Source organism: Coptis chinensis, chromosome 8, assembly GCF_015680905.1.
Source record: "Coptis chinensis isolate HL-2020 chromosome 8, ASM1568090v1, whole genome shotgun sequence".
Classification (NCBI taxonomy): Eukaryota; Viridiplantae; Streptophyta; class Magnoliopsida; order Ranunculales; family Ranunculaceae; genus Coptis; species Coptis chinensis.
The window spans coordinates 19614658-19627704 of record NC_141463.1 but is presented as its reverse complement, the minus strand read 5'-3'; the positions used below and the strand labels follow the sequence as shown (position 1 = coordinate 19627704).

Genomic DNA, 13047 nt, shown 5'->3' with positions numbered 1-13047 from the left:
TTTTAAGATAGGTTTTGTTTTCCTTTGAGGTGATATAGATTTTCAGTTGAGATAAGGTTATTTGCATTTTCATTTGTTAATTTTTGTAATGAAGAGGACTTTGGTTTAAGTTTAAAATTTTTATTGGTTTAAGTTTAAAAATTTTATTGGTTTTTAAATTATCCGCATATTTAAACTGTTTATGGGTTTTTTTGGGAGTTGAGAGTGCGTCACACCTCGAATATCAAAGAGTCGGGAACAAATAATGTTTTTCCGAATTCTGTCGAAATTCGGGGTGTGACAAGAATGGTCACCATTTCTTCAAGTTCATAAATCAGCCAACTATTTTGGTTTAGAACATTTTTCAACAATGTTCTTGCTACCGCGAGTTTCACACAGAGACTGTGATTAAAACAAAGAGGGATGTCATCTATGATTTCAGCGTCTATGTCCATTTCTTTCTAAAAAGATCGAAGTTGAGAAATTGGGTACGACAAAAACTATCAACAGTAAGCTTATATAGTGGGATTGGGAGGGGAAGAATCATCATAACTGATCTCTAAAGATTTACAGAAAGAGACGGTGACGATGACTATTAGGCGAAGTGCAGTGAATAATGATCGTATGCGCAGTAAAATTATTATTCGCTTTTAAAATTTGATGGGGATTTCGACGCTACCCATGAGGCATCTTTTTGTCAACATCTCTCCATAGTCTGCAATCCTAGTTTCCATGCCTCGTTGCATAACCTATATATATTTCAATAAAAAGGAGATCTTGTTATGGTCCTCACCATATCTAGAACGGTATGGTGGCATTGAAATGGTGTAGTGTTGGACGACCCTATGGAATCGTTTGTGAGGAGCTTGACCGACCTCATGACATCGTTTGAAGCTAATACTTCTGGAATTGAGTTTTGAATGATTTGATCACATCGAACTGAAAGGAAGCAGCTCGACGCCATCGCGTGGAAAATGATAACCCAAACAGTTATTAGTGAAAAAACGTTTTTTGAAAAAATAAACATATTTGGTCTCTATTTTTGTAGAAAATAGTTTTTCATCTAAAAAACATTTATTGGTCCAAAAAACATATTTTATGATAAATAACAAAAACTTGTTTTTCAAGTTAAAAAATAGTTTTTTCTTCTCACTTTATCATCAAGCTCCAAAGGCATATGGATTGCCCATTAATGAAAAATTCCAAGATATGCAAAGATATTTTGAAAAATATCACAAAATTTACTAGTTTGATAAAATCGTTTTTAAGAAAAAATTCTCAACCAAACATGTTTATTCAAAAATTGTTTTTAGAATAAATATTTTTTCAGAAAAATACTTTTTGAGAAAAACTGATTTTGAAAAAAAAAAATGATATCCAAACACCCACTAAGTCTTTGAGATAAACCAATTTTGAGAGCAGCCAAAATTGAGAGAAAACATTTGCAAAGAGATCAAATTTGTAAGGAGATATTACTGGAGAGAGATCTAGTAAGTTTGGAAAGACTTGAGATGAGTAATTGTAATATTCATTCCCACACTCGTGGAAGTAGACATCATTAGCCGAACCACATTACATTTTGTGTCTAATTGTGATAAGTTATTTAACATTGTTATTGCTTGTTTGTGATAGTTAATTTTATAACTTAAGTTTGTGGTTGTTAGTTATAATAAAAGTTTAGATTTTTCGATTGGAATTTAGAGTGTTCATATTCAAACTATTTTAGTGGGGATCAATTAGTATAGTTTTCCCAACAAATCTCTCAATAAAGAGTACTCATCCTTCAGTAAATCATTATGGATTACTTGTGTCCTACACTTACAGTTTTCTTGGTTCAATTTAATTTCGTTATCAACTGAATTAATTAGTTGCCTTTCCAGTCTGGCAGCGAATTGTATAAAAGCTAGCACATTTTATTTATTTTTTAACTAAGATAATACTATTATTAAAGGTAGTCCCTGCCCAAATGCCTTAAGGTAGCCCTGTCCAACAGCCAATCGCATTATTCACATCCGCAAATAAAATTCTTCTTCTTTTTTCTAGGAGGGCTAATAAACCATCTAATTTTTTTCTAATTTAAAAAGGGTCCTGTTAAATACACGCCCCGGTCCTAAGAGGGCACTCTCCAACTCGAAACCGGTTCCTGTTACCAGAAAATATATCCGATTCACTAAAAAATTAGAGGGCACGCTCCTTGTAACTGGGCGACTTCTTTCCTCGGTTACCAACAGTTGTAACTCATCTAGAGCAACGCGAAGAAAAAAAAAACAGTCGTAACTCGCAAACAAACTCGCAAACAGGTAATCTCTCTCTCTCAAAAAAAGGCGCTACTTTCTTCTCTTTCACATCACCAATCACCAAACCCGTCTTCTCAAGTAATTTGTTTGCTAATGGTTCGAACTTCATTCCCATTAAAATTTCGAACTTGATATAAAAAAAACCAGTTAATTAACTTGATTAATGGTTTGGAATTTAGGGTTTCAGTTGTTTAACTTGTTTCCGCGTGAATCCTAACTTTGCACAATTAATTGCTTGTGCATTCTCATATGTTTTTCATTTCTATATGCTGGATACATTTTGACTTGGCTAATTATAGACAAAAGAAAAGGAGGGATGGATACATTTCTATATGTTAGTCTCGTACATTTCAAATTTTGAGTTGGTGCTCACTATTTTAACTTGTTGTAAGAAGTACTGAAACAAGAGTACTTTGTTTTTTTTTGCAATTCTTGTTTTTTTGGGTGTTTGATCACTCACTTGTTTCATTTCGTTTCAGGGAAGTTATTTGTCGAGGAAAAAGGAACTCTGTCAAGGTATGTACATTTCTTCTTAGTCCACTAATAGTGTGAGCTAAATTTTGTATTTGGTCCTGCTAAATTACGATTTTGCATAAGAGCGCTTATGTTAATCTCAATGTGTGGAAATGTGGTTCTGACTTTTGAAGTCATATGAATAGTTTTTTTACCATGCTGCTAATTTTTAGTGCTATTTTATAGAATTGGTAGCAATGGCAAGGACAAAGATAACCAGCAGACAGGATAATGATCAGATGAAATTAAAATTGGTTAGTAATGATGAGCTTTTAAAAAATAAAAGAAAGCCCCCGACTGCTTCAAACCGAAGGAAGAACAAAAAAGTAGCAATGGATTTTGAAAAAACCCATTGTGACGAGGTCGAAGCGGAAAATAGTGAAATTCGTATGGATGTCAATGAGACTGAAAATGTAGATGGTGGTAATAGTTCTCATCTTGTGGCTAGGGATGGTAGTGGTGACAATAATTATGGTGAAGGTATGGAAGAAGCTGTCGATGGTGAGGGTATAGAAGAAGATGTCGACAATGATGGTGAAAATGAAAGTGATGGTGATCAGTCTAAGGAAATGGAGGAGGTCGAAGCGAATAAAAAAAGAAAAGGTAAAGCCCAAACTAAAGACTTGGAGGCTAATGAAGGCAAGTTTTGAAGTCTATTTGCAACTATTAGTTCATTTATCTGTGATCAGATTCAATTATATGATTTATTATTAAATATTATATGATTTTGTGTTTTAGACTCAAAAGCAAACTACCCGGTGCTGTTTTTTTGTATGGCAACTTGCTTGTACCTATGTTTTTTTTTTTTTCAGGTAATCACCAGAGAATCTCTTATTGCTTTTGAGTTGTCATACTAATGCTGAGACTATGTATTTTATTGCTGATTCTGAGAAGGAGAAAGAATAATGGATTAATTCTATTGGTAGATCAATTGTTCAGCATTCTAGATCTGTTACGTATTTAGAAGTTGTTGATTATGATAATTTTAAATGGTAGAAAAAAAACAAAGATTCTTGAGTATGGAATATGGATCTAGTTTTGGGTTTTTGGATGGTGGGATTGTTTACTGGTAATTTAATTTTATATTGTTGTGTTTGGAGGTTTTAAACTTGAGATCTATGTATATAACTCTGTTTATTTATGCGCCAAAATGCTACTCTGAGTTTTGCACTATCTGTAAGATTGCAACTATGACTTGCAAAGGCACCACCGCACCATATGGGATTATAAATTGAAGACATTGTATTTACTGTTCAAAGCTTAGTAAAGTGGTATTTAGTTGCTGACAATTACTCAAAATGTTGGTATTTAGTTGCTGAAAATTGTTGGTATCTAGTTGCTGAAACTTGTAAGTAAAGTGGTAACTAGTTACCGAAATTAAAACTCAATTTCGGTATCCAGTTGCTAATTTGATAAATGGTATCTAGTTGTTAAAAATTTCTCAAAATTTTGGTGTTCAGTTGCTGAAAATTATATTTGTAGAACGGTAACCAATTACTAAAACTCAATTTCAGTCTCCCTAATTTGAGAAAATTGCTCAAAAGTTTGGTGTTCAATTGCTGAAAATTGTAATAGTAAAATGGTAACCAGTTACCGAAATTAAAACTCAATTTCGGTATCCAGTTGCTAATTTGACAAATGGTATCTAGTTGCTGAAAATTGCTCAAAAGTTTGGTGTTCAATTGCTGAAAAATGTAATAGTAAAATGGTAACCAGTTACCGAAATTAAAACTCAATTTCGGTATCCAGTTGCTAATTTGACAAATGGTATCTAGTTGCTGAAAATTGCTCAAAATTTTGGTGTTCAGTTGCTGAAAATTGTATTTGTAAAACGGTAACCAGTTACTAAAACTCAATTTTGGTATCCCTAATTTGAAAAAATTGCTCAAAATTTTAGTGTTCAATTGTTGAAACTTGTAATAGTGAAGTGGTAACCAGTTACCGAAATTAAAACTCAATTTCGGTATCGAGTTGGTAATTTGATAAATGGTATCTAGTTGCTGAAAATTACTCAAACTTTTGGTGTTCAGTTGCTGAAAATTATATTTATAAAGTAGTAACCAGTTACCGAAATTAACATAAGATTGAGAAGATTACAACATTCTACATTCTACAATTCTTCTTTTTTTCCCTTCCCTTTCACAATAACTTTTGTCCCAAACCCATGACATATGTTGTCAACTTCCACTTCCACTTCCAATTCCAATGTAAGCTTTCAATGTGCTTAAATTAGACTTAAATTCAACAAAAAGGAAATAGTTAGACATATACCTAACTTAAAGAAAATAATTGAAGTGGAGAAGAGAAGTCCTTGTAAGTGTGTGGATTGGGTGAGTTTTCTCCTATAGTTTTGAATTTTTGTAAGTTTCTATATTAGGAATGGAGAAGAAGTGTTTAAAGAGAAATAGATTTGAGGGTGGGGAAAGAAATAGAGTAGAAAAAAGGCTAAAATTTGGGTTTGAATTTCAGTTTGAATTTGAGGGGGGAGCAAAAAAGTTGAAAATGAATTTTGAGTTTGATTTTGAGAGGGAAATTCAAATCAACCTAAAAAGAGAATAAATTGATTTCGAAATTTCATAAAAATAATTGGGCAAAATATTGAAATAGTATTGAATTATTGAATAATTGGTCGAAATATCAAAATTGTTTTGAAATATTGAAATAATTGGTCGAAATGAAAACTCAATTTCAGATGTTGAGATATCGAAATAATTGAAATATTAAAATATCGAAATGTCTAACCTTAAACCCTAAACCCTAAACTCTAAATTGGGAATATCGAGGAATCTCAAATTTTGATACCATTACAAATTGAAAAAATAATAATAAAATAGGTGTTAGATTAGATAATGAATATTAACTTCCAAATGTATTAGATGTTAGATACTAGATTCAAAATATAGTTAGAACTGTATTGATTTTTTTTTTTTTCGAAATATAGTTCTATTATTGTTAGAACTGTATTGGCTAAACCACAAACATATGTACAGTTGCTACATATCAATTCTGAAATCATAAATAATAACCAAAATGTTTTATTATGGAATGGAAAATGGGTTTAAATTATATCATTTAATCAAACTTTAATTTGTTGGTAAAAATTTAGATGTTAAATCGATTCAAATAAAGTCTAGTTAGAACTAGGGGTGATAGTTTTGTACACGACCTGCTAACCCGACACGAATCTGACACGAAATTAGTGGGTTTCGATTAGGAAAAAAGGCTTTTGGGTCATTTAAGGGTTGAACCGCCTAACCCGTCAAATAAATGGGTTGGGGGGTCACATATGTTAACCCGAGTTACCCGTTGGTAGACCCGATTAGTTCTCGGGTCTAATGGGTGGGGTCATCAACCCGTGATATGTATAACCTGTTTTAAGATAAGTGAATTATTTTTTAAAATCTCACTATCCCAACAACTTAAAATAAACGACTAAAATGATAAGGATTAGCTGTCATATTGATTCATTCGATAAATACATATTTCATTATTCAATTTTCATTGATATGTAATTGAATTATGAATGATTCTTGATATATATATATATATATATTATATATATATATATATATATATATATATATATATATATATATATATATATATATATATATATATATATAAATATATATAAAAAAACTGAAATACTAAATATTTTGCATATAGGTTGTCTGTGAATCCGATCCGAAAATGATTTGAAATTGACCCGTTGGCTTAGCGGGTCACCTGTTGAGTAACCCATTATATAGGCGGGTTGGGTTTGGATTTAACAAACTCGACACGATTAATAATTGGGTGATTTGGGTTTGCTCTTCTAACACGTGACCCAAATATGACACAATACGAACCCGACCCAACACGTACGACCCATTGCCACCCCTAGTTAGAACTGTACTGTTTCAAACCTTAAATCCTAAACATAAGTAAAGTTGCTACTAATTCTGAAATAAAAAATTACAACCCAAACGTTTTATTATAGATTGGATAACGGGTTAATTTAAATAATTATATCGTCTAATCCAATTTTAATATGTAGGTAAAGTTTTAAAGTGTAGTTAGAACTGTACTAATTCAAACCTTTTCCAAAATAAAAAAAAATTATAATCTAAACGTTTTATTATAGATTGGAGAATGGGTTTAAATTATATTATATAATTCAATTTTAATTTGTTGATAAAAATTTAGATGTTAGATTCAAAGTCTAGTTAGAACTATATTTATTCAAACCCTAGAGACATGTACAATTGCTACCAATTCGAAAATAAAAAATTATAACATAAATGTTTTCTACTAAGTTATCACCTAAAACAACTACAAATAAGTTAAAATATGCTAATTATTAATCAAATTATTATCAAATAGATGATGAAATATTTAAACATTAGAATTTGACAACACAACAACAAGATACCGAATGGTTTAAGAATTTTCGGTGTCTTTGTTGTATCTTTACTTGGTAAATGGTAACCCGACACTGTAATTTATGGTTATGTTTCAGCAACCTGTTACCGTGGTTTATAGTATTTTACGACAATGTGTTACCGTTCATCAAAATAGCACATACATCAAGATTACACAAAATTTATTTTGAAATCTAAAATTCAAACTATCATAATTCATTTAGTTTCAATTTCATTAGGCAATTTCAATTACATTAATCTCCAATTTATTTATTTTTCATGTTTAATTGATTCTTCTAACATCATATAATCTTCAATTTATTCGACATTGAGATGTGGGTATTTGTAGTGCAATAAATCGTTCATTTGAGAGTTTGATAATGATACATACTTCATTTTAGAGTTAAAATATAGAAGTATTGAGAGTTGAGAAGTAGAGGGAAATTGAGTTGAGTTGAGTCAAGGAAAATTGAGTTTAGTTGAGTAAAGGAAAATTGAATTGGATGTAGATAATTGGAGAAAGAGAGTGTATTTTGATAGTGTATAGAGTTGCACAGTGCAAATTAGTTAGTTAAGGGCAATAGGAGGTTACCACTATTTTTGATGGAGAGTGCCCTCTTAGAAAATATGGGTTTTAAGTTGGGACACAAATGTAATAACAAATTCCGGGTTGGAGAGTGCCCTATTAGAAATGGAGAGTGTATTTAAGATTACCCTTTAAAAATCCTGACCCTGAGCAATAGTCCCGCAACAATACTATAATATTTGACTAGTTTGTTATTTGTGAGTCTTGGTCACACTTTTTAGGATTGTTTTGTTCATGCTATTTTCCTATATTTACAATATTACTTTTATTGTCTTAATCATTTGATTTGTGGATAAAAACATGTACGTGGGTACATGCATATGAAATTTATTGGAATTGGTAGTAAGTTTTGTCTTTTTTGCCCTACACGGCTACACCTATTCACTTGTTATCTAAGAACAAATAAAGAGAACTAGACTGAACCCATACTAAAACAGATAAGACATCGACCAATGTAAATTGTAAAAAACAATGTGGCGCTACTGTACGTCTCAAGGGTTTTGCCTTCAATTCATTCTTACATTCATTAATTCATAAGAGAATGGATAAACAGAGTAACCCAACTACCCAAGGAGTTCATATCAAGCAAACAGTAAAAGGGATCATCAATTGCCACATTATACCATCACTACATTAATGATAAGTTGATAACAGTAAAAGTTATATCACCAGAAGTGAGATGGAATCCATGTCCATTTGCGATAGGGGAAAAAAACATAATCCATATTCCAAACTCGCTCTATCAGTCCCTGGGTCCAGAATCATAAAGGTTTCCGAAAAAAAAATAACCATAAAAGAAATGCAAATGTACGTATAGCTAGCATCAAGTTGAGCATACATAAAGTTGGTGAGTGCTAAAATTTTCACTTGGAGCCTGTTAGACTTCGATCCAATCCAGCTTTGTCCTTATTCTTTTGTTGTTAGGGTCTAGCAGACAGTCAAGAGCCCAAGAGGCCAAGAGTCTCAAGGTGACTTAAAATCCAGTATTTAACATTCCTAGCCTGCAGAACCAATGTTCAAGTTTTCAAGAAGAGCTTGGTGTCGACGTTTGTATGTGAGAGTTGTAGGAAACTGAACTAGAAATTGTTGGAATCTCTTAAGTATTTCTAAATATTAGTGTGTATGTGTAAAGTGGAAGAGATGAACAAAGTATGTTCTCTCCACTTTAGTGCATAAAAGATAGTCCCACATTGGTTATCCACTACTAGCAAGTGAAGTATAAGAGGCATTCCTCTACCATAAGGGCGTGCCCTTAGAGTTCAAATGTTTTTGTGTTAGGAGGGAGAACTCACCCAAAGTCACACACACACGCACCCGCCCGCACCGAGGCGGCTCGGGCTCGGGCTTACTGTTGTCTAGTGGGTAGTGGATTAACCAAAAGCCTAAACTTGTTTTTGCTTTTGCTGCAAGTTTTGGTTTCAGTGTCCTAGTATGAGTTGGTCTCTTGACCAACCATGTCCTTGTTGTCGTTGGACTGCTGTGACCGACCTACCTCTATAAATACAAGGGTTGTGCGTCCATAGAAGGTACACTTCATCAGAAATCCATATCAGAGAAACAGAAACCATAAACTGCCCTATTCTTCTTCTCTTCTCTCTATAGCAGCCAGAGAGAGTTATATTGCTATTTTAGAGGGTAGTATGTTATAGTGCAAAGTCAGACTGCTATTAACCATTGAATCATGTGAGGAAGACGCCACTGCTGCCTTTTTACACCATTGGAAGGGGCGAAATCTTTTCTTAAGGACAGCCTAATCCGCACCTTGGTTATTACCTGTTAATTTTGTCATTCTCTCTTTATTGTTTTCTTTATTCACATCCAACAATCTTAAGAAAAAAATCAAGATGTCTACACCAGCAAACACGCCGAACAAAGAAACCAATTCTAGAGTCTTGGAAGTTACTTTGACTATGAGAGATGTTGCACCTCTACTGAGTGCTCGCAACTTACCCAATGTGTCAAAGATTGAATCCTTCAATGGTTCACACTTCAAGAGATGGAGAGAAAGGGTGTTCACAGCCCTAGATGTACTCAACTATGCAAAGTATCTCACTGATACAGCACTAATGATTTAGAAAGAAATCAATGGGAATAAGGTACGTCGTCATGCTATTTTAAGTACCTTGTCCAATGAAATTTTTTATATTTATTGTTCAAATAAGAATGCACATGATATATGGGAAAGTTTGAACAAAAAAAATACATAATAGAGGATGCTGGTACTCAGAAATATGTTATTGGGACTTTTCTAAAGTTTCAGATGAGAGAGGATAGAGTTATAACGTCTCAAATTCATGATTTTCATGTGCTGATTAATGATTTGAAAATTGAAGGTATTAATTTACCCGAAACCTTTGTTGTTGGATATTTGATTGAGAAACTCCCCGAGTCTTGGAAACACTATAAAAATAGTATGAAGCATAAGTGCAAGCAGATCGATGACTCTTGAGGATGTAATCATTCACATTCACATTTACATAGAGGAAAAGAACAAGACTCGGGATGATGTGTTGTCTAAGGAATTCTATTCTAAAACCAATATCATTGAAGGTAATCCAGCAAATCTAACAAAACCTCTAAAAAATAGAAATACAACAAAAATAAGAATTTCAAGGTCAAAGGCACTTCTTTTAAAATGAGTGGTATTGGCAATGGAAATTGTTATGTTTGTGGTGACCCTAGACATAGGGCTTTTCAATGCAGGCACAAGAAAGACACTGATGATCCTCCCAATGCTAATATAGTTGAGGGAGATGATATTATTGTTGTTGTGGTGTCACAAGTGTAACGCTCGTATTTAAAATACGTATTTATTTATTAATTAATTAATTTAATTATTTATTTAAAATTGGTTGGATTGGATTTGGGATATGTGGGCCTGATTTCTGGGCCCGAGTCTGTATTGGGCTTAGGTTTCAAACCCAAGTATATATTCATATTTTTCTATAGAATAGGGTTTTTAAAATTAAAAAAATAATAAAAATGGAGGCAGAGATAAAAGCTCGTTGGCTAGAGCGTTGGAGCGCGAGGATTCGGATTAGGAGGGATTCGTCGTCGAGCTGTTAATAAAGGTGAGTAGAGTTAACTCTCACCACTACTAAAACTATAATTTTCGTTTGTTTAGAATTTACGAATTTACTGTCCAAAATATATAAGTTTTGTTCATTCTTCCGGTTCATTCAATATTCTACCGGCTGTCCATATAAAATGTTATTGTGAGTATTATGTAGTTGATTGAAGTGGGGAGATAGTGTTGCTGGAGGCGCGATCCCCAAACATCCTCCTCTGTCCGGTATGCGTTACTGTGATACTGGAGGGGTATTGATATATTGATTATAACTGTTGAAGCTCGAAAGAGCGTCAATGGCGGCGTGAGCCAAACCAACGTTTGTCCTATATGTGGTTTGAAACTGCTATACTATTGTTGTGTGGGTTGATTTTATTTCAATTTGGTTGATGTCGGGGGACGTCAGGATTGAGATTTGGGTATTGTTGGAAGCTTGAAGCTTCGATAGGCGTTAATGGCATCGCCCAAGAACCAACGTTAATGGCGTTTGATTTGTTTGAACTTTTTGTGGTGAGGTTAGATTTATTGGTTTGAGGTTGGTTAGGGATGTTTGTATGGGTGCTGGAGAGTGGGGAAGAGCTGTTGAAGCTTTATGTTCATTAATGGTGGCACTAAGAAAAATCACCAGTAATATGTATTATACTGTTAGTGCTGTTTTTGGTGTTGATTGAAGATTGGTGGTAGTAAGGGGTTGATGTTTGGTTATTAATGGTTGAATGGGTACTGGTAAGGGGTAAGATTGAATCTTGAAGAAGCTTTAATGGCAGCGGGAATTTGTCTCAGATCTAGTTTTGGTTGAAGATGTTGAATTCAAGAATTGAGGATTTCGCATTTATTAAAGTGGTAGGGGTTTTTACCCTCTTCATTTTCGAGTATGTTGGGAGTGGTGGCGATCGGAACTGGTGGTGGCCGATTTGGTGGCTGCTGGAGCTGAGGAAGATGACCGGCTGGGCCTTGGGCCGGTTTCAGTTTTTGGACTTTAGTTTTTAGTTGTTTGGGCCCGGTTTTGTTTTAGTTGTTTTGGCCAACATTAGATTGTTTTGTTTGGGCCGGTCCACATTAGTTTAAGTTGTTGGGCCAGTTAGTTTAAGTGTTTGGGGCCAATTTCTAATATTGTTTGGGGCCAATCCATAGGACTTAATAGATATCCAAATGGGTCTTTCCATATTTAGATTTTTGGGTTCTAAGGTTTGGGGTTTGGGCTCGGCTAGTTGGGTCCGAACCGCTTCCTTAGTCATGAGCCCATGAGCCATGCACCTTTGACCTTAGCCATTAACCATGGCTGTGACCCTGAACCTGTTGAACATGGAAATGACAGGTTGACTTTGATATTGATCGTTGACCATTGACAGTTGACTATTGACTGGGGAATGTTGACTTTTTCCAGATTTTCACATATTTAAGAATATGGACAAATGTAGTAATAAAATGTTGTCGAAATTATATGGACAAATCAAATGATAGAATGTTGTGGAAGCCTGTATAAACTTGGTTGTCATTATCTAAGACAGATGTGACGTGGATAGTTTGTATTTTTGACCTGTGACAAGAGTGAAATTTTAGGAGATATAATATTCCTAAAACGATATAAAAATGTTATGCGGTATGTTTGGAGCTATTATGACGTTAGGGGGTATGTTGAAATTGTTGTTCTGTTAAAGGATATCATATGATAGGATATCGATTAAATGCAATATCTTTGAGAAATTTATATAAACGCTCCATTATTATATATGTGAGATGCTACTATGAAGTAGTATAGTATTGGTGAATATTTTTCCACGGGATTGTGGCTTAGTACAATAATATATTGGCACGTGAAAGAATGAAAGGTGTTATGAGATGTATTTAGATATTTCTAAATAGTGTGGCTTAGTGCAATAATTAATTGGCATGCACGTGATATAGTGAAATGATTATAAGATATAAATGTATGACACTTGAATAAATTACATAACGAAAATCCTAGAACCTAGCTACCATAACTCATGTGATTTGCCTTTGTGATGGGCGTAAGTGATATGATTGGCCCTTCGGGCGTTTCAGTGAATCTGAATGGCCCTTCTGGCGTTTCAGTGAAGCTGAATGGCCCATCTGGCGTAGCCGAATGGTGCCTTGATTATTCCGTTCGCAAAATTTGAACGAGATGCGCAATATTTTATGCCGTATAATGGCAGTACTCACATAATGGCTTTCGGGTGAGGG

At 33.8% G+C, this 13047-nt stretch overlaps 1 protein-coding gene across 1 annotated transcript; it reads left to right on the top strand.

Moving 5' to 3' along the window:
- Nucleotides 1-2145: 2145 nt before the first annotated feature.
- Nucleotides 2146-3684, top strand: LOC147480394 (uncharacterized). The gene is made up of 4 exons (XM_086581168.1): nt 2146-2279; nt 2756-2792; nt 2976-3392; nt 3602-3684. Exons 3-4 carry the CDS (start codon nt 2987-2989, stop codon nt 3631-3633), a joined length of 438 nt encoding a protein of 145 aa, XP_086437294.1. The 5' UTR covers nt 2146-2279; nt 2756-2792; nt 2976-2986; the 3' UTR covers nt 3634-3684.
- The last annotated feature ends 9363 nt before the right edge of the window (nt 3685-13047 follow it).